This window comes from Ptychodera flava, chromosome 17 (genome assembly GCF_041260155.1).
Source record: "Ptychodera flava strain L36383 chromosome 17, AS_Pfla_20210202, whole genome shotgun sequence".
NCBI classification, from domain to species: domain Eukaryota; kingdom Metazoa; phylum Hemichordata; class Enteropneusta; family Ptychoderidae; genus Ptychodera; species Ptychodera flava.
Genome location: NC_091944.1, coordinates 19,148,163 through 19,172,092, shown reverse-complemented (window position 1 = coordinate 19,172,092; position 23,930 = coordinate 19,148,163). Strand labels below are relative to the sequence as shown.

At 38.6% G+C, this 23,930-nt stretch overlaps 1 protein-coding gene across 12 annotated transcripts in view; it reads right to left on the bottom strand.

Annotated features, from left to right (window-relative positions):
• Positions 1–23,930, bottom strand: part of LOC139115703 (potassium voltage-gated channel subfamily KQT member 1-like) — a 348,427-nt gene that overhangs the window by 205,954 nt on the left and 118,543 nt on the right. For all 12 annotated transcript variants that reach the window (XM_070678010.1, XM_070678011.1, XM_070678017.1 and 9 more), the window contains exon 3: positions 12,273–13,532. In XM_070678010.1, the coding sequence (XP_070534111.1) occupies positions 12,273–12,287 (15 nt within the window). In that variant the 5' untranslated portion in view covers positions 12,288–13,532. The remainder of the gene's footprint in view (positions 1–12,272; positions 13,533–23,930) is intronic.

Sequence of the window (23,930 nt, the reverse complement as noted above, 5' to 3'; positions counted from 1 at the left end):
TTGCGTTGTATTGGTAAAACAGATGGTTTTCTGCTTCCGGCTGTCAACTCTTCAGCTACCAGGGAAATTGCCACCCTGTACGAAAAAACTGCACACGTCTGCGCGGCGGCCATCACTCAACACGGTATCAGTATGGCATCTAAAAGTGACACATTGAAACACTCGCAGGGAAACCACACCGAAGTTGGCAGATCAACATCTGTGATCTTACCCCCACTTAAATGAACTTTTCACCGCCCGTTATTGCGCCGAAAGAGTTACACGAAAGGTTGATAAGCCATCCCTTCGAGGCATTACTCATATTCTCATCAAATTATAGTGTCTGGAGTAAAATTCGAGAGTTTAAAATCATATTTATTGTTCCTCATCATTCTTAAAACATATCGTTCAGCTGACTCAGCAGATCTGTATTCTCACTTACACTACAGAGTAATATACACAGAGTGGCAACACTTGCATGCCTTTTGTTCCATGGTCGTCTCGGTAGACTATTGGCTTTTCATATTAAAATGAGCTTCAAAGGTGTTAAACTTTTTGGAGGCTTTGTTGTGGTTGATAATTACACGAGATTATGCGAAACATACGACGAGATGGCATCGTACTGCCAGTCGCGTAGCAACCATAGTTACTTTGTGAGCTCTCAGGCCAGAAACACTGCTTCACGCCAATCAAAACATAACACGCCAGCAGTTTCATAAACATGTCCTTTCTTGACGCACGTGTAAAAGACGGCATGACTGACCGTAAACCATTGAGTAAAACCAGACAGTATCGATAAAAGACTTTCAAATTTGGTTCAAACACACTCATTATATATTCATAAAAATATGAGAGGAATTTTTAAAACGGTAAAACCCACTTTCCTGAAGCTCAAAACACTCCCGTTTTTGCCAGCACATCAATTCCGATCAGCACCACACGACAAAACAACACAAACTTTGTCGAACATACTTTCGCTTAACATTGGTGAAAATCCGAAAATTACCGAAGGTTGCATGGTCGGCACTCTTCGGAAAAGAGAGCCAAGAGCTTCGTGAGGCGAGGCAAACATGGATTGCTTACGTAACCGCTTCACGCCTTAAACAATAGGTGTTGCCACTCTGTCTATGATACTCTGTGCTTACACTAATTGTAGACAGAATAGATGGATAAAGAATTGTTATACTAATTTCTAGTCCGTACCTAAACACAAATTAATGAGCAAACAACAGATATTTAAGCAATAAAGCACACCCAGCGACTAGTCCGGGTCACTTGTCGTGATTTTGGCTTCCGTGTGCATTTCATGAAGACTCTTGTCAACATATATCATTTTGTTCCTTAATACCTGGACAGTCCAAAAAACATTGTTGGCATTTTTCTTTCCACTTCGTCAAGGTCAAATTCAAGGTCATTCGTTACTCGTCAAATTCCATTGATTAAGCATTGTAGTGCATACAAAATGCCTATAATTATTGACCAAACTACATCATGGTACCTTCAGTGGTGTAAGTGAACTTAACAGCTCATAATAGATTTAAAAAACCTTGTTTGAGGCATTACTGGATCAGTTTTTACCGTTTATATGGATTTATATGCAATTACAAGGATTTGCTTGTGTTGCAGTTGTACATCGTTACCATGCATAATGACATGGATCAGTTTCTGACATGCACTGCGCTTGACAACTACATCATAGACTTTATGTTATCAATTTCTGTGCATTTCAGCATAAGCCATCCGCATTATTACCAGCTCTGGTAGGTTGTAACATCCAGACCTCTGCGAAGAATTTAACTAGTGTAGACTGGATTACTGTGCAGCTAGCAGTGTACTCTTTGCTTGTAGTAAGAGTCAGTCATCCCCTTTCCTCGCATTTCTCTCAAAGTCGTGTAAATCGATTTGGATGTTTCCTTAGTAATAATAGCAGGGTTTAGAGACTTGTTGCTAAACAAAGGCTACATGTAGAAGCCATTTATCAAAACTAAGCCTCTGCACTGAGAAATATAGGCTATTACCTGTCTTTTGACAACTCCAGTACACATAATGTTGTACTAACCAAGACACCCATTGTTAGAACATTGATATAGAGTACGGAAAATGATACATTAACAATAGGTTTTTCCTTTATTGAGACACAGGCTTAGTCCGTAGGTTATTTAGGGTTAAAGACTACAAAAGAAGTCAAAGGCAGCGTTAGTAGTTTCTCAGAAACCGTTGTCCAAAGGATATTTACTCGATATTTTAACGTCACGGAATAGTCAACATTTAGTGGTTGCATTTCACATATAAATATTTCACATAACTGACATTGCATGCACATAACATCGTCAAAAGTTTCAGTATGGAAAAAACATACCATTCCTCTGAAAAGAGGACGTTCTGAAACAGACTTACAGTCTTTTTCAGAACGTTCTCTTTATGCCTGATACGTCAGGAAGCAAGTGGTAAGCTTGTGTCAATTCCCACTGCATATGACACATACAGTGCAGAGTTTGTTCACTAGAGAGGTGCATTTGATGATGGTGTCTTTCCAGAAATAAGTTCAAGACTCAGGGATGATGATTCTTTTTCCCTTCGAGCTGGCATAGGGAAATTCTATGCAAATACTTGCCACAGAGGTCTACTCCAGAGAGCCATATTGCGCTATGAAAACGCATTAGAGCAAGGTGATAGCTCTGTATTATTAGGTAAAGCAACTTTAAACCTCATCTACCATGGAAAGTGCTGGTTCATCTGAACCTAAAGTTGCTTTCACTAGACCATCAGCTTGTACATACGACAAAAGCATGTGTTTTTCTGTCAACAATAGTTTTCTTAGTTTTTCTTTGGGTCCTCTCCATTCAATGCTGGGAAAACTACAAAGGGCAGTAAACAAAGGAAAATCAGACTTGTTAAAAGTCAGACTCAGTGGTGCAATAGATCCAAAGGATGCTAGAGCCATTGATATTAAATATCACAAAAGATGTTGGACCAAAAACGTTGAAAATGTCTTGAGAAATTTAAACACAAATACAGACTTACACTCATTGTGTGAGAGTGCATCTGCAAATGTCGGTAATAACAATACCATCATGCTTGCTGCAGATATCGAATTTTTTTCCTTGTTGGAAAATGCTTTCGCTGAAGGAGCTGTTTTTAACCTGGGAGAAGCCTGACTCATATTTGGCAATACGCAAGGAACATGGAATTGTGTAATCGTATTACTTTTATAGATAAACTTTCTTTAGATTACAGTTCAGGCATTGAAAGTCATTGACCTTTGACAGGATATGTTAAGGACCGGTCAAATTCTTCGGCGGCGGTGGATTATTTTTTGCCGGTGTCAAAAAGTGGCTGACTCCCTATTGCAACTTTTGAAAACAGGGTGACCCCCCTGTGTGCGACAAAAGGTGGTTTTCATGTTAGTTGTAAGATAGGACCTTAAAAGTGTCAATTCTAAAATTTGAATACAGTATTTTGAATGAGCTGTGAATGTATTCCACATTTTTATGCATAATCAGATCTCAAGAACTGTTATAAGACAAATGTAAAATTTGTGAAATTTTAGTGCATGTTGCTTTCTATAACTGAATTCTCATAGAGGAAACAGAAAAGTATCAGGAAGTTGTCATGCTATTCATATGAACTGCAGATTTCATAATGATTAGTACACTTTGCAAAACTGACTTTCAATTTACAGACATCAAGATATTTCTGACATATATCTCTGATATATCTAAACACTGCGCCCTAAGGCGCGCCGAAAATATTAAACATCCAGATATCTATGATATATATATATATGTGATATATGAAAGTCATGCAGATGAAGGACGTGATGAAAGATATGTTTGATATTTTTAAAGTAACACGCCTGAAGGGCGCGCCGAAAATCTTTAAACATAAAGATATCTCTGATATATATGTCTGATATATTTAAGTTTCGCGCTTGTGGGGGAGCTCTCAAAAATATGTCTTATATTATTAAAGTTACACGCCCGAAGTGCACTCCGAAAATGCAACTCAATGATGAACTTTGTGGGTGGCAAGATGCATTTTAGGCAAGTATGAGCCCGTGTCGACCCCCCCCCCTATTTGGCATTTCAAAAACACGGTGACCCCCTCTATCACCAAGTCAAAAACAGGGTGACCCCTGAATCCACCGCCCCCCAAAGGCCAAAGAATCTGACCGGTCCCTTAGACATGTGATTTCCTGAAACTGTTGTATAAGTTTTATGAATCTGAAATTGTATACAAGATAATCAATGTGATGTTTAAGATATGGAAAATCAATGTGATATTTAAAATATGGAAAAATTAGAAAGAAATTTCATACTGACCTTTAATTGACCTTTGGTAAAGTAGTTATATATATTCTTAATGCAATAGCCGTTTTTTTCAACAAACCTAAATGTTAATGATTGTAAGGAATAATCCATAACAAAATGTATGTTTCCAACAATTATTTTGTTGCAAACTGGGCATAAAAATCTTTTTATAGCTAAGAATAACTGATTTTTGTTGATTTTAAGAAAATGACCTTGAAATGACCTTCATAGTTGTCAGAAAAAATGCCAACAATGTTTTTTTAAAATCTTGGCCATTAAGTAAATCGATGAGCTAGGTTGGCAAAAATCTTCACTCAAATCACACGGAATGACAATTGACCCCGGACTAGACGGTATACCACGAGATTTTGACAAGTTCACGACATATATGCACGGGCGATAGCGAGTGCATATATGAAGTGACCTGGTCAAAACCGAGTGGTATACCGATACTGGGTGTGAAATATTGCTATTATATCATAACAGTATAGTGAAATCATGGCATGAAACGTCATAAACGGATTTCTTTTCAAGCTGAGAGCTCGCGCGTATGCCAATATACCACGGTTTTTTCGTGTCTCGACCAATCAGATCGCTGTATTTGCGCCATCAATATACTGGTATGATATAATAGCGTACAATGTATTTACACTGTCGTCAACAGTCGATATATCATGCTGCGGTGATGTTGTTTGAGTTCAATGCCGATTTTGAACAATAACCTTTCTAACACCATGGTTTAGCCTAAACCCAATTGTTATCAATGGCGATTGTGGACCTGTTTACAAGGAATGGGGGTGAACCAGGGAGGTTATTATCTCAATGGGTGAACAGATTAAAGAGCGTAGGTCGTCAGCTGAACATGTGCGAGATGTGAGGGTTCCATGCAACGATTTGCATAATGTCATATTGATATCAACAGCATGTCAGTTTTAAACACTTTATATCATAAGTTACTTCACAGTTTAGTCCAGTCATAACCATTTTCCATAAATAACTTCACTTGTAGACAAAAATAGTTGACCGAATCAAAGAAAGACATATCTAAACGAAGACACGAATCTTGTGCCTGTATTCGGTCACAAGGGAAGAGCTGGACTCTCCGTCATTTTCACCAGTGCCAAACGGAGCAACTTCCATTTCACGGAGGTCAGAACTTGGCGTCTATCTCATTCTGAAAAGAAACTACTAGTAACGGCATAAGGATTTTAAAAAGTCTCCGTACCGACAAATTTGGACATGTTCAGTCGTCAACCTACGCCCTTTAAAGACCCATTAGCTATAACTTTGGTCATTTTTTTTAATTTTGTTTGTTTCTGTGTATCATCTGCAGTGTCTGGTGTGAATCCCTGAACCATGGAGAAATTCATAATATTTAGCTCATAAATATACCTTATATGCGTATAATCTGCATTGTTATTGCTTAAGTTTTGTATTCAGGTCCGGACTAGAATACATTTATCAACAATAACAATGGTCATTTCACATATACAGGCTGTGTTGGCAAGCAGTACAACGGGCATTGGTCATGATGATCGGATTATAGTTAAATTCTGTACATTGAAACAGAGTAGTGAAAAATTAGTCAACAATTACAGCTAATGTCCCTTTAACAAGCTGTTTGTAATATTTTTCATTGAAACACACACACACACACACACACAAACAGACACACATACACACAAAGAGAGCATTTCAGTCCCTGTGTGAGAAACATTTTCCTCCTATTTATAGTTCATGGGAGACGTAAAACACCATTATCTCCTAAAGTAGTCCCTATCGCACTTAAAAGACAAATGCGCTGACCTTTGGTTTGAATATTCCCCAAAGTCACTTTTTTAACTCTTCAGTTAGTTATGCCTGGCAGCTCTCTCGGAAGAAATTGACCCTAGGTTACCTAACAGACTCTGTCGGTTATAGTCGTAGACGTGTGTAGAAGAATGAAAGCAAAGTGGTTGCGAATTTCAGGCCGAATATGATTCATAACGAGACAGGAATATTCCTCGGTTGCAAGATTGGTGTTTTGGCCCCGTGCATGGTATTGGCGATAAGTGGTCGCTCTACGTTACGATGTGTCCAAGCCTCAAGCACGGGTTGCAAAAAGAAAGGTTTCATATAGCTATCTATTTATGCTGTAGCTGATATTGAACCATTTTTCACACAAAGAAAGAAAGTAGGATATGTCCCTAGGGTCCCGCTTTCATTAACTCCCTAATTCGCTGTACAGTTCAAGATGATACGAAGAATGTCGATCATTTTGATATTTTTAATGTTCGTAAATATGATTGCGAAATTTGATTGTTTCGTTGATTGCTTTCCACAGATATCCCCTCTTGTATTGTTTCACTGGGTTATATATATATATATCGAAGTATACAGATGTCCTCGTGGGAAATTACAGTGCTCAATGCAAAAGCAGAGCGTTATAAATAAACAGATTACTTCAAGTACAAAGTTAATGAAATCTCTTACTTAAGTTTCATGCATCTTGCAATCATCAGATAGAGTGAAAGGATTACTAGCTCGACACTCTTACATATTTGATTGGGACGAACCATTCTATTTGTACGTGGTGTTAAAATACGATAAATAATACTTGTTTTGGTGGTATACACACACACACACACACACACACACACACACACACACGATGAGAACACATGAAGTATGTTTGGTACCTATTACTCGAGTTTAACGCATTCACGCGATCGTCAGATAGGTAGATTTTATTGTCACGACTTTGCTTCAGGTACTTACATTTAAGTATCAAGTTGGGTCAAACCATTTGTGGTGATTGGTTATATACAAATTGAAGTAAAATTTGTTCTCGTGTCGGCACTCGGAGACCAACTTAGAACGTTTGTTTAAGAGATTGGATTTATCTTCATTGATTATGAATAGCTTCTCTGTTAGACAAAGATTGCATTTCTCAGACACATTGGAGTAACTGGTAGGATTGACCATGATATCTTGATTTGTCTGTCCTTGATTTCAAGTGCCAGACATACTTCAATGATTCTGTGTTGTTAGCATTTGCCTTGCTTCGGAGAGCTTAGACATGATTCGCATAGAACGGTATATATTTCTCTCTCTCTCTCTCTCTCTCTCTCTCTCTCTCTCTCTCTCTCTCTCTCTCTCTCTCTCTCTCTCTCTCTCTCTCTCTCTCTCTCTCTCTCTCCCTTCCCACCTCTTTGTCTCTCTCTCTGTCTCTGTCTCTGTCTCTCTCTCTCTCTCTCTCTCTCTCTCTCTCTCTATATATATATATACATATAATATATAATTTAAGAAGTGCATAGATTAAATGTTACGTCAAATTTAAAACACAGATATATATATATGTATGTATATATATATATATATATATATATATATATATATATATATATATATATATCTTTGTTTTAAATTTGACATAACGTTTAATGTACGATTTAATGTATGATTCGAAAAGACAGTTGATGATATATATGTATTATATACATATAGATATGTATACAGATATATCTATCTATCTATGTATATATATATAATACATATATCATCAGCTGTCTTTCGAATCATACATTAAATCATACATTAAACGTTACGTCAAATTTAAAACATATATATATATATATATATATATATATATATATATATATGTACATATATACTATCCATATATATACTATCCATATATATATATATATATATATATATATTTATATATATTTATATATATTTATATATATATATATAAGTAGCCGAGACCAAAGTGATTGACGTCGGTGATATATATTGACCTAAATACATAATCAAGAATGGTAACTTCTCAAATCACAATGCAAGGGGATACTGATTGTTCTCCTATTAAGGAGAGTCAACATTAATTTTCCTTGGATAAACTCTTTAACTCATATGCAAACACCATTATTTCTGGGACGATAATAGATACCTGAATTGAATCTAGGCTTATACATAATTGATGGCGGAGAAGAGGCCACCGATGGCGATGACCCCTGTGAACTCAAAAGGCATTGTTCATTATTAACACAAAAGAAGTTGATGGGTCAACTTGCGTTTGAATATCAGTAGAGGAATACACGACCTGAACAAAAAAGGGATATACCATACAATGGAATATATGGCACATAGATAATGTACGATGCAATATGCATAACCTATAGTGCAACACGCAAAGTGACGTAATATATGGTTTTGCCAATGATAAAGTTACGAGCGTGGTGGATTGTAAGAACTGATGGAGGTCCATGTATATTGCTCTATGAACATGATAAATGTCTAATATTGACGGAAGCTATCACAACCTTGTGTGATCTCTTATTAATATTTTTTTCTGTAACCTGTTGGCCAGTTGTAATTCAGCCGATGCATACTGCATCCAGGCATTCTAAAGGTATTTCGAAACAAATACACTCATATATTAAAACTCTATTATCGGTAGCTTTCGATGTATTTTCGACAGATGACCATAAACACAGTTTCGTTTTCCTTCTAAAATAAAGTCAAAATACCGTCTACTGTGCAACTTAATCATCGTAACAACCCGTCTGTGTGTAATGTCCTGTGTTGGCGTTGACAACTGAATTTTTGTCGTTAAAGAATTCATTCGACGATAATATTATTGCGTATTGTACACACTTGATTGAGTTGGCTGGGCTTATACTTTGACTCGCCACAAACTTTATGGAGATGAATAAGGAAGTGTACTTTCTGTTATGTAGAGCCACAGAGTATCATAGACAGAGTGGCAACACTTGCATGCCTTTTGTTCCATGGTCGTCTCGGTAGACTATTGGCTTTTCATATTAAAATGAGCTTCAAAGGTGTTAAACTTTTTGGAGGCTTTGTTTGTGGTTGATAATTACACGAGATTATGCGAAACATACGACGAGATGGCATCGTACTGCCAGTCGCGTAGCAACCATAGTTACTTTGTGAGCTCTCAGGCCAGAAACACTGCTTCACGCCAATCAAAACATAACACGCCAGCAGTTTCATAAACATGTCATTTCTTGACGCACGTGTAAAAGACGGTATGACTGACCGTAAACCATTGAGTAAAACCAGACAGTATCGATGAAAGACTTTCAAATTTGGTTCAAACACACTCATTATATATTCATAAAAATATGAGAGGAATTTTTAAAACGGTAAAACCCACTTTCCTGAAGCTCAAAACACTCCCGTTTTTGCCAGGACATCAATTCCGATCAGCACCACACGACAACAACAACACAAACTTTATCGAACATACTTTCGCTTAACAATTGGTGAAAATCCGAAAATTACCGAAGGGTGCATGGTCGGCACTCTTCGGAAAAGAGAGCCAAGAGCTTCGTGAGGCGAGGCAAACACGGATTGCTTATGTAACCGCTTCACGCCTTAAACAATAGGTGTTGCCACTCTGTCTATGATACTCTGTGGTAGAGCAGCAGAGATAGAAGTATGTATCAAAAATTACAGCTCTTGCCCCTTTAAGATATCGCAACGCTGGAGAAGTCAAGGTTTTGCAAGGGTTGTCCGTTGCCTATCTGGTGATCCAAAGCCGCGATAAAGTAGGAATCCTGTGTCGTTCCGGCACCTGGAGTATGATAGAGTTGGCGCTTTCAAGTTGGACATAATGTAGGTGCCACACCGTTTATTTTCATTATATCTTTCGCAGTGGTGTGTTTATTTTAAGGCTAGAATATCTGATGGCGAAAAAACCCTGGGCAGCTTATCGGTAATCTGATGCACACTCCCAGTGTTTCGGATAATGAAAAAGATAAACGATGGAATTGAAAATTTGACATTCAATTTTCTAAATTTGATAGCAAGATAACCTCCGGCTCAGTGGGAATCGTTGGGAAATTGTGTGTTGTAATGTTACGTAATGTAGCGGCTGGCAACTTCAAAACAGCTCCTCCCTCATGTCACGGTCTTGATCGTCGGTTGAGATTTCTCTTAGAGGAAGTGCCCAGTCAATTTATCGACAATTATATGACAAGTTATCAGACACCGGTCTCGTCACTTGAAACCTTACCTGTTTGGTACCGTATACCATCAAAATTACAGCAGTTAACACCTATGGCTGCTGGTGTCAGCAATAGAACACGTTTAAAGAACACTTCAGGGAACGCGGCAAAAATGAATGGCGAAAACGACCAACAGTGGATGATAACCCTAGTCGCGCGCTTTTAGCTATCAAAGACGGTGTCTTTACCATTATGAAGCGAAAAGTGAACAGGCAGAAATTCGAATTGATAAGTACAATAAGGTGATCCGAGGTCTTTGTCTGCGGGGGCAACGACAGGTATAATTGATGGCGATAATGAACCGCATAGCAGCGATGACCCTTCACACCACCCCGTAACAACAAGTAATGACTCGTATTTCACCAATTCTCATCATAATAAACATTAATTATATTGTTGAAATCTGACGGTGGTGCGATGGGCCAATCGCGACCTTGGCAAATTAGTAAATGCTTGAATTTGTCACCCGATTTGCGACAGATTCAATGTCTCAAAATATACATATTCGTAGCTGCGTGCCTTGAAATGCGATTCGCTCACGCTGCATCGACTCGACCTCCCTGACAGAAGTGCGTATAAAATGCCGTCCGGAAATCTTCAAATGCGTGTGTAATGGGTCTATTATCACGGTACATCAGCCAGGCTGTACTCTCACTTGGCTAACAAATCATATTAGGCTTCAAACTGTTCTGCGGTAATAGACCCAACTTCTATTTTCGTCCGGCAAATCCATCAACCCGGTTGTCAGTAGGAAAAAGTAAGAAGAATTAAAATAGGAAGATAACGCTGCGCTATCTTTACTGTCGGACTTGATATACCAGGGACAGGAACTCGCTATGTGCCACACTCTGGCACAAAATTTACAAAGATTTAAATTTTACATGATATGGCTGATACGGTGTGGAGTCAGTGAGTTACGTATTCACGCAGCGCCGACTCGATAACAGGTGAAACAGCCGGAGTCAGAATAGAACATGGGGTGGAGAGAGAGAGAGAGAGAGAGAGAGAGAGAGAGAGAGAGAGAGAGAGAGAGAGAGAGAGAGAGAGAGAGAGAGAGAGAGAGAGAGAGAGAGAGCGCCAAGATAGTGAGAGACAGAGCGACAAGATAAATACAATTCATCTTGATGTTAAAGATATGATGATCATCTCATCATAACGACAGATGGAACAAAGAGATGTAGTGGAGCCATTGACCCAAAGAGAGGTAAAAAGACACTCACGGAGAAGGATGGAAACAGACATATAGGAGGACAAAACGTGGCGTCCTTTTAAGGAGAACACGGATTTCAAAAGTACCAACATTGCCAATAGGTTGTTTATTGCTCCACGGTATAATGGGAAGGTTATATGTACAGGCGCAAGATAGATAGGGCGGAGGAAAGGCCAAACCTTTTGTGTCAATTCGAATCTAGTATCACCGTTTCACTCGCCTAGATAACGGTGGACCAACGTCTGAGGTGGTCAGCAAGTGTGTGGTAAATACATCACCTTCAAACGAAGAAATTCCTCTCTATTTCTATTTAGAAGTGTTAGAATACATCAACGTGTTGTTATTGACGTAATGTTTGTTGAAAGAAAAATATTTGCAAAAATAAGAAAAAAACACAAACACCAGTAGTAAGGGTAACGATCGCGCTAATAAATGGCGATTTGGCATCCACAAAACTTAGAAAATTTCGACACTCAAGTGCAGGTTTACAGTTAACTTTGGTGTGCGATGCGAAAGGCAAAGCCGTTGGCTAGCGGTATTGTACAGTGCGATTGTTAAAATTGCGCGAAGAGCAGTGATTGAGGGAGTCTGACAAATAACACAAAACAGTGTTTCGCACTGCGAACAAATACAAAAGCACATATCATATCGATAACCAAGTGACATACTATACTGGCGGCTGTAAATTCGGCGGCACACCACCGATACCCATATCTCCTAGCATGTGCGTGTCGGGGAAACTTGGTTTGAACTTACCGTTGACTGTGACATGCGATGTATACGTCTAGTCGACGACAGGAAAACAACGTGACGGCGAGTTGGGGACTACAGTATTCCAGAAGCAAAGGATGGTTTCGTAGCGCTAGACCACCGTCGAAAATTGACGTCTGAACTATGCAAAATCACAAAAGGAGCTCAATATAATCCATCAGAAAATCGTCACGTGAAGAAGATCGATCAATTAAAAACTACAGCGTCTGGAAAGAGACGTGCAACGCAGATAATGCGCCGAGCGCTCCCATAGAAATGTACACCAGCGTATAGAAATTAACAACTCTTGCATATGTAAATTTCCAACGCGGATATCGATTTCGTCACCGCTACAGAGGTACTCCACACCGAGTCTGCACTCGACTCAAGTCTGAATATTAAATGGTCGCACATAAAAGACGTAACGATCTCAGAGGGTACGGTTATATCTGTTCACAGAGGAAGATATATTGCACCGGACATCCCTAGGCAACGACTGGGAATACGTCGAGTTTTATCAGGAGTTTATTTTCCACAACGGTCACACCAAAACCATTGGTGGTGATTCACAACCTTCCAAGACGTCACTGGTCATCCATGTCATCTCGATTGATTGCACAGCCACATGAAATAAATTCCTTGTTTCTCGCCCGGCTTTTTCCGCATTCACTCCGAAGCAACACTCGCTTATCCGCACTTACACGCACCTACATAATACGTGCTGTCAGATGCAGTGTGAAACTTCCTCGGTTATCGATGCCCAGTGCGATATCCGCTGAGAAGTTGCCTTCAGAATTTTTTTACTGTTCCGAGGTCGCTCGTCTTGGCCATGTGGGTGTCAAAAGGGAAATTGTAATTCCGTTCGCAGTCAACACCTATTTTACGAATGGGAGGTGAACATCAGTTCCTAAGGATCTACTTATGCGGCGCCTTTATTGAAATGTCGGTGACAATCACTGGCAAATTGCGTATATCTCTCTCCTCGGAAGTGCCGCGTGTGTTATCGATGTGGAGAGAAAACGCTGAAAAATATGTTGAGTCACGTTTTGTGATGGGGTCAGCTGACGACGAAATCATCCATGAAAAACAATAAAGGTTTGTCTAATCCACACCATTTTATTCCTAGTATATTCGATGAATACTTAAATACCTTCCGCTAGATATCGGCATTCATGAAGATCTTTTCTACCGTCACGACACAAAGGCTACTGCTTATCCATGTACCTGTTGCGAGGACGTTGACATTGAGTTATAGGTTTTCCAAACCTGAAATCGGAAAACAACAAGATTAATCAACAGAAGACACAGACTATCAGCAGTCATCATACATGAGTGTTCTACTTTACAAATGCTTCCGTTTTTTTGAAGTATTTTATGGCGAGTTTACGATTCTTATAGGAGCTATACATTACGAGCTAAAGCGACGGTAAAAAATTCATTACCAGTGTGCACTGTATGCGAGGAATGCAGATCGGGTTGTAATCCGTTTAAATGAACTCCTTGAACTAAACGCTGCATGGAGAGATGGACCTTCTTGATTTGCATACGTATGTATATTTCATAGTAATAGGGTGTCTTATCATCACCGTCAAGTGATAAGTTGTTTGTTCGTCTGTTTGATTCACACATTCTCATCGCTGTCTGATAAAATGTAAAGCATGACAAGTTAACTTCAAACCATATGTTACACGTTCTTCAACAAATATGAAATCCTTGACTCCCACTAGCTGTATAAGATTTGGATAAGAATTTCTGGTCTGGCTTGTACCCTGTTTGTGCGAGCTCAAAGATCTTAATTCTACTCCGGACCTACTATGTCCGAAAGTCTCGGGTTCAACTTGTCAAATCAGCCTGTGTGTATCATGTTTAATTTTATTGTCGACAACTTAATTTCAATCAGTACTGGAATCCAGTTGTCAACAATAACATTGCATTCTGTCCAATATGTGTTGTTTGCAGAAGGCTGATACTTTGTACATGCCCTTCTCAATCTGTGATGCTTCCATTCGGGGATGTGTGAAGTGCTCGTTAACACTTTTTCAATCTGTACTTCTCCATTGACAATTTTGTCAACTAAATAAATTTCCTGTTACATTTCACTGATGGTAACAAAGTGAATGTTCTTCTTTTATGGAACAAACATAAAGAACAACAAAAAATTAAAGCTCTTGTCCCTTTAAAGGGACAAAGTCGGCCATTTTTCATGAATTTTGTTTGATACGAGATACTAATATATTGTTTGACATGTTGAAAGATACTGAATGAATGGGTGACCATGCATATATTCGACCCCGATTTTAGACAAATGAAACCATCGCGAAAATGAATTAATGGCCATATTATTGACCATTAATTCATTTTCGCGATGGTTTCATTTACCGTGTGTAAAACCGGGGTCGAATATATGCATGGTCACCCATTCATTCAGAATCTTTTAACATGTCAAACAATATAAGTAGTATCTCGTATCAAACAAAATTCATGAAAAAATGGCCGACTTTGTCCCTTTCATAAGTGTTACATTACTGTGTCAAGTCGCGCACTGACATACAATGCCACCACCATTTGCGCACATACTTGTCAAAATAACACTCACAGATTCTCCACCTATTTTTTTTTAACTGACAGTATTAAATTTAGCCCTATGTATGTATGTATGTATGTATGTATGTATGTATGTATGTATGTATGTATGTATGTATGTATGTATGTATGTATGTATGTATGTATGTATGTACGTCTGTATGTATGTACGTACGTACGTATGTATGTATGTATGTATGTATGTATGTATGTATGTATGTATGTATGTATGTATGTATGTATGTATGTATGTATGTATGTATGTATGTATGTATGTATGTATGTATGTATGTATGTATGTATGTATGTATGTATGTATAAGAGCTCAGGCATGAGAAGGGTGAGAATAATCCGGAAATTAAATTCAGCAGGTTATTTTTAATTTCATCGTACAACGCTTGGTCAATCAAGATAATTTCTACTGAAGTGGGAAGAATATCGGATAATAGCGAATCCTTATCTCTTCGTAGTACGGGCGAATAAATCTCTCAATTACACGTATACTGAAGGAAAGCCATACTATTGACTTTAAAATGACACTTCTCTGTGACATTTACATATAGATGCCATTTTTATTTACATTGGATCAAGTATATATTGTGTTGGGATGAGACTCATGAAGTCTCTCGCACAAAAAACCTCGGGTTGCTGGTCTAATTTTGAACTTGTAGCCATACCGTAGTAGACAGAAAGCGCCCCGTTCATCGAGGGTGTCGTGAATGTAAATATTGTTTCAGTGTATCACTTTGCGGAGAGAAGAAAGTTTTACCGTCGTAAAGAATTTCCCCAGTAAAACTGCAGCTCATCTGAGAGTGAATGTGATGCTGAATTGGACTTAAAGCATTGGAGTGAGGACTGGCAGCTGTAACGGTAAAGGTTACATGTTTGTAAAACTTGGAGATTCTTCGACTCGATACATATGTTTTTCCTCAATCCTGGTCAGCAGCTGAATTGCCCTTTTTCAATTTAACAATACGGATGAGTCAAGTTTGTATTGTTCAAAAGATCAAGTATTACATAACACTTGTCCTGTTACACAGGACACAGAGTAACATAGATGTTTCTCTATGCCCAGGACGATTACTTCATACTACTTGTACGCGCCAGAATATAGAACTTATCATCAGCAATGTTCCGGGGAAAATAATCCTAGTCTTTTTTTCAACACCATCGGCACCGATTTCGCGTCTGCGCTAGATATACAATTTTCTTTGCTTGTCTAACTATTCCAAACAGTAACGATGGAACTAGACCATGGTTTCTTATAGCTCTGCATTTGCGAACTATCGCATTTACGACGTAACGCTTTACGACGATCAGACCATGAAAAAAGTTATTTCAATATGTTTAATAATTGCCAAAAAGGAATTTAAGAATGATTGATGCGGAATCGATACAGCAAAAGGACAAATTACACTGACTGGGTTTTAATCAAACTATTCTTAATCGTAGACATAAAATGTTTTGATGGAATTTTTTATTATGATACTGTTGGGATTTCGATACTAGAAAAGGTAAAGCTCTTTGAAACGAATTCCTGCGAGGCAAACATAGTAAAACTTCATTACCGTAAATAATACATCCTCGCTCGTTCAAGGCCGTTAAAACAGTGCTACACTTCAGGCAATAATTTCCTAGCGATAGCTAATTAATTCTGTGAAACCAACACGGTATTAGGTTATCGTTTCTAGGACGACAGAAATGTCAGAGAAGGGAAAGAAATCGAAATCCCTTCTGCCTTGAGACATTTTAAAGATGCATGAAAGAAATGGAAGAATGGACGAGTTTTTATCTTGCCCTCAAAATAACACACTCCCATTTTTTTGTCATGAGACACCAAAACAGTGAGAGGAACACAATACATTTAATTTACAATTTATCAAATTAAGTGAGACTGGCCGATTCTCCTTAGTTTCATCAGTTTGTGGACGCGCTGTGCCTAGAAATAAACCTATTCCATCGATAACAATGCCCACGTGACCAAAGATTCCTCGCAGTCGCCGAAATATAATAATTGCTCGATACAAATTCATCAGATATCCACTTTAAGAGAATCGGTGAATGGATTACGCGGATTTAGCAGCGCCTACATGAGACAATCACTGCATGGTCTGCGGTCATCCGTGCGTACTTTCCCGGGGAGGGATTAATGGAACCCCGATGAAGCGGCAGATCACCGGTGTCTGATCGAGTATGCTGCCTTGACACGTTGATTGACAAAACTGGTCACGGAGGCGATGCTAACAGCTGAATCCGCGGAATACAGATCCGATTAGAAGGCATTGTATTAAAGGTATACTGTCACCTGTTCCAATTTTACCACAGTTACCATGGAAATAGAAAACCTAACCAATCACAGATTTTAAGCGGGTGGCCGCTTTATAAAAACAGCGCCCTCAAATGGGTATTTTGAATACCAAGGAACGCCCCTTCGACCATATATGGGCATATGTAGATTACAGGTGACTGTATACCTGTAAGCGTGTACCTAACCTCGCCGTGCCCTACTAGTTCACCTTTTACACGATTCTTTTCCTGCCAACACTGTGTTATAGATGTGACGTACATCACTAAGTTAGAATACCGCAAACTGTTTTGATGCTGCGGAGACGTCTACAAACGTCTATACCTCTGTGGGCCCTTGATAAAAAAGACAAAGGCCGGTACTAGTAGGATATTATTTGTCTGACACAATGAAAGAAAAAACTAAACTTCCCGGAGGCAGGAAGGCCTTGACAGTGAAGTCTTAAAGCAACGTGAGTCAAATGAATTATAACATTTCAAATACGCGTTTGAAAAGCGTCCTGCATTTTATAAAGATTTCCATCATAAGAGGCGGATTCGTAGTCCTTTTCAACCGTGACACCTAATCCAGAAAAGGATATCGATTGACATCTCACATTGAACAAATGCAGCAGCTGATTCGAGATGAGGGTCATAAGACACGGTAATAGATGGTTCAATTGGGTCTGGATCCAAATTTTAAAGAAGTCCTGATATATATATATATATATATATATATATATATATATATATATATATATATATATATTTATGTATGTATCTATGTATCTATGTATTATATATTAAGTATATATATATAATATATTATATATATACATATATATTATGTGTGTGTGCCACTAGATATATCATATGTATATATGTATCTATGTATGTATGTATCTATGTATGTACGTATACTTTAAATTAAAAGAAATCGTGGAATGACGGCTAAGTATTCTACATGTCTTACTTGCACTATTCTTTGATTACCAATGCACTCTATCTAAGATAGAAAGGCCAGGCTTAATACGCACACTATCCCTTGAACCATTTTCATTCTTATCTTTTGTTCGACAGAGATAAACGTGTGTGCCTGGAATGTTACCTTTTCGCTTTAAATGTCAAGAAGTCATATCTACCTGGGCTTGCGGGAAACTGGCGACAATGTGCTCTGCATCTACTGGCGAACGAAAAGTATGTTATCTGCAGTGAATACTCGGACTTTACTGTTTGCTCAAGAAAAGGAAACAATTACGGAGAAAGAGCCGGTTTTTTTTGTTCATCCTCGATCGCTATCGCAGAACGAAAGTGGACAGTAATATCCTTTTGTGTTGAAGATCTACCGTCTTTTTCAGGTTCTCTTCTTTCCTTTCGGATCAACTCTAGACTTGTGTCGAAGTCACTGGACACTAAACTCATATTAAGCAGCAAACCGAATGAATTACGGTTCACTCTAGCTCCAGGAGACGAGGTGCTGTGACGTTGCGGAAAGCAGCACACTGCCTGTGAAGTTCCGTGTGTGCTGCAAACAATATTTTGTACACTACCTGGAATGGTAATCTATCAGACGGGTCACAAAATTTTACTCGAGTATGTCTACTGTCTATGCAAATAAATTTTTTGATCACTTCCCTGGAGATTGGCGCCCATGGCAAGATACTTCGAATGGTCTGATCGTAACACTGCAAGATCGGACTAAATCTCGATTGCTATATAGACACGCGATAGGCTGTGTTATACAATGCAGCTAACAAAATGTGGCACTCTATATACGCAGCATATAAAACAAACTTTATAGATTTCGATTGGCTTCGCAGTCATAATAATACAGGGCATATGTCGAGCTGTAACTGTTTCCATGTTATTTCTCATACAACAGAGCAGCACCTTGGCGTTCATTCATGAGTCAACGGGGTCTAATTCAAGTTTTAATATTTCATTTGCATATATCTGAAAGCTGTTTCCGACGCTTGTGTCCGCCAAAGTCTATACAGCCTTGTTTTGTTTATCAGTCGAGGTTTACTTAAGGTAGTATGCGCCTCGAAAGTGAAGGCTTAAACTTTTGCTCAACTTTCCTCCGTGAAACTTTCAACCATTGTCTTACCAAATCAAGAATAAAAATCAGGGGTCAGCGTGCAAAATTTGGAACTAGAGAAACAAATTACCTAACATTTACCAATATTTGAAATTCAAAGTGGCCACCATTAATTAATTCTGTGTGGAATAACATTTTCGATTTTCGGTATTGTAGGGAAAATCGAATATGTTGGAAAAGTTGCTGATGAAGCATTGAAGGGCAAATTCGAGTGTGGTGTTGCGCGCTTGAGCAAGACGCTTTTAGTCATCATTGTTTCGTTGGGTAATTGATGGTCGTTATCTCATCCTGTCATTTGACTTTCGCCCACTTTGTAAGTAAGTAAGTAAGTCAGTCAGTCAGTCAGTCAGTCAGTCAGCAAGCAAGCAAGTAAGTAAGTAAGTAAGTAAGTAAGTAAGTAAGTAAGTAAGTAAGTAAGTAAGTAATCAAGTAAGTAAGTAAGTAGTAAGTAAGTAAGTAAGTCAGCCAGTCAGTTAGTCAGTAAGTTAGTCAGTCAGTTAGTCAGTCAGTTAGTCAGTCAGCAAGTAAGTAAGCATAAGTAAGTAAGTAAGTAAGTAAGTAAGTAAGTAAGTAAGTAAGTAAGTGAGAAAAGTGCTAAGTACAAACACCGGTTTTGAATTGTGTTCGGTGTACGAAACACATGCAAAGCGTTGCCGCTAGATTTTGTCTGGCTGATACGAAAACATTTTGTAATGAAAAGTTCATCAGCATACCATTATGCAAATATTTCTGACCTTTTAGCAGCTTGATTAGGGTCTTCTTCAACCAACTGCCTCAGTCTGCTGATGTGCAGCTGGCTGGGAAGGTTATATCTGATTGGTTGATTGCCACTATTAACAGCAAATTAGGGAGTCTATTTGTATAATTCAATTAATTGGATAACACAATAAATACCTGGCATTGTCATGTGAGTTTTTTTTATCGTCAGCATAAACCGGCCAAAATTTACCTGCTGTGTTTCTAATGCACGCTCATTTCAATGTAATTCGTTCATTTCAATTTTGCAGGGAATAAGATCCATAGTAAATACGGACGTAAAATAAGAAACTGCCTGAGTGTACTAATATAACAACTCGTGTAGATTAGAGATCATGGTCAATATATATTTGTCTTTTTTTTCTTCAAAGATTGTCCGACTCAGTTGAATCTGAATGAGCGAAACTAAAAATACGTTTGCGGGTGGCGTGCCATGACTATACTGTGCTCATGCGAGACACCTTGAAGACCAAAGTACCTGATCTCTATTCCGAATTATAAGCCCCTTCATGACATGTACAGCTAGCTGCGGGTTTCAAATCAGATAACTCAACCGCAGGACCGCATTGATGGATGGGTAGAACACGACGTGACAGCCAGCGCAGTGAGGGGGCATGATGTATAGACTTGAAGAGATACATCAAAGATGTCCTGGTCTATGAACCGCTGATTCTGTCTTCTCTGTTCTTCACAAGTCGGTCACCTGAACTGCTTCGCTGAGAATTAATTTATGTTCCCGTTTGATATCGTTCCCGGCAGGAAGTTGGCAGATTGAAATCGGTCGGTCAGGAAGTCACTGCAAGTATATCTCTTTTGAAAGATGCGCTCCGAAAATACTGCCCAAAATAAATATGTTCACTACAATAACGCTATGAAATGAAAAGAACGTAATCACTGATTGAGCACTAAGAAATTGTACTGCGGAAATATTTGTGGCCAATTTTGCGACTCTACTTGATAAAAATCAAACTTTGGAAAAACTACATTCCGAGGAATTATTTTCGCTGACCTTCAAGATCTTCTGAGGGGAGCTCGGGAAAAATACAGTCCGAACTACACAAGGTCATTTACAAGCAACAGACAATTCACCGGTCAAGCGAGCGCTCTCGCCGCTGATGGAACAATAAATACGGCAAGTTAAACGACACTCAACGTATTTGAGAAATACAAATTAGTACTGACAAGGGATCGATCTTCCAATAGTTTCTTCGCACAATTTTTCTCGGTTTAAGAAAAGGTTAAATACAAACATGACCTGTATCATCCTTAAGAACTAGATCTGCATGACTCCAGAAACAATGGGATATGACCTGGGGAACAATGGGAGATTGTAAACGATCGGCTTCGCTATAAAGTCGTAAATAAAAAAAGGACACTGACATGACGAGATTGGTCTGATATGTGATCTTGTAAGGTTAATGCCCACAAGAGTCTGTTTAAGGTTGACAGCAAATTCATCACGTATGCTATTAAATCTCTGCAACGTGTCCTGAAGATGAACTCGTACAAATAAAGCCCAGTGTTGTAATCTGTATGGGCAAGAAGACGCTCGGTACTTCAAGACTGTTTCGGAGTCAGCATTAAAAGCTTTACAGATCTTTCTCGTCAAGAGAAAACAATTAGGGAACCAATCATAAAGAATTCAATTAAACCGATCTCATCAGAGTTTTGCAATCAATCTTCTATTGCACGGACTCAGTGCGCATGACTGTACTGAGAGGCAGATCCAAGAAGGCCAATGCAACAGCTTCTGCCACGAGTTGGTCTTTCTTTATACCTCCATGGTTTGACTGTAGTTTGTTGGCCTACAGCGCGGGGTCGACGCTAGACCGGGTATGGGGAATATTGGTACAAAGTGATTGTGCTAAACAGCACTTCATCCTAGACATAGAATTCGCCTATAATATTAGACTGGAGTGAATTATAAGGTGAACTTGGTGTATTATTTAGTAAACGGAATTGAAAAAGAACCATTCGTACGAGAAAGAAAGCGAAATATCTTGACCTGGCCGTGTATGCAGTGTGTTTGAATGAACAACAACACGCAAAATTAGCCGGAAAGGTTAATATATGTGCAACGCAGTGTGATCGATTCACGACGACAGATCAGTCAATCTCATGGTCAATTGAAGGTCATGGCCGCGTACAAGATCACGGCATCTATTTCCTCTTTATTTGTTTTCAAAGCGACACAAAGTCAGAACTTGACACTTTAACAGCTGTTCTGTTATCTTCGATTTCGCATTCGCGCTCAACTTGGAATTCGCACTTTATAAATTGAGCATATCATGGAGAGGGAAATGTAAAAACCATTCACGCCAACAGCTAATCGTAACAGCCTGAGAAATTTTTTTATGATCTGTAGAATCAAAGCTTAATAAAAAGACAAAACAATGTTCACAATCAACATTACACAGCATTGTTAAGTTCAATGTACCTGCCTCCTGGCAATACAATACCTTACGGTTGCTACTCAGCAATGCGATGACAAAACTATGCTGTAAAAGTCTACATCCTCAAACCACCTGGTAGAAATTTGGCTAGCTTTCCTTAAGGGACTGGTCAGTTTCTTCGGCCGGGGGGCCGGTGGATTCATGGGGGGGTCACCCTGTTTTTGACTTTGGTGATAGGGGGGGGGGGGTCACCATGTTTTTGAAATGCCCAATAGGGGGATCAGTGTGTTTTTGAATTTCGACATAGGCTCATCATTGCCTAAAATGCATCGTGTCAGCCACAAATTTCATCCAGTTGCATTTTTCGGCGCGCCCTTCGGGCGCGTAACTTTAATAATCAGACATATTTTTCAGCATGCCCAACTTTAACATATCAGGCATACATATATCAGAGATATATGTATGTTCAATATTTTTCAGCATGCTCTTCGAGCGCATTACTTTAATATATCAGACATTTTTCAGCACACCCTTCCTGTTCATTACTTTAATATACAAGACAATATATCAGAGATATCAGGATTTTTCATATTTTTCTCCGCGCCCTTCGGGCGCCATACTTTAATAAATCAGAGATATATGACAGAGATATCTTGATGTTTGCTAAGTGAAAGTGTACTTTTATGAAATCTGCATTTCATATGAAAAGCATGACAAATTCCTGATACTTTTCTGTTCTCTCTTTGAGAATTTAGTATGAGAAAGCAACATGCACAAATATCAATGTTACAAGAAAAGGTCATCTCAGACACTGCACACATCAGATTTGGATAAAATGCCTCTCTGTGGTTCTTCAGGAGATTTAATTGGATGGCTGGCAAGTCTTAACACCCATCAAAGTTTTGATTTACTGCTTTTTCCTGTTTGATATTAATGATTGACATCCATTTCTGTACAACAGTTCAGGACATCTGGTTAAGCATAGAAAGTGTGAAATACATTCACAGCTCATCCAAAATGTACTGTATTCAAACTTTAAGATTGACACTTTGAAATTCCTATCTTACAACTGACATGCCAACAATTTCATTAAAACAAAGAATGACAGTTAAAATATAAATGTATGTAAAAATAATATATATGTATATATATATATATATATATATATATATATATAACATATATTACATATATATATATATATATATATATATATATATATATATATATATATTACAGTATTATATTATTACATATTACAGTTGTCGCGTACGGGGGGGGGGGGTCACCCTGTTTTCAAAATTTGGAATAGGGGGGGTCAGCCACTTTTTGGCGTCGGCAAAAATAATCCACCGGCCCGCCCTCAGGCCGAAGAAACTGACCAGTCCTAATGCTCTGCATGCTTGGTCAATGGCGCCGCGTGTCTGGTCAAATTCAGGTTCATCTTCGGCAATGAGATTATTCTAACTTCCTCCTTAACCTTAACTGTATTGTAGCTTGACTGGGAATTGATCGTGGAAGGTATTAAAGTATTAAAGTGCCGTTTAGAGA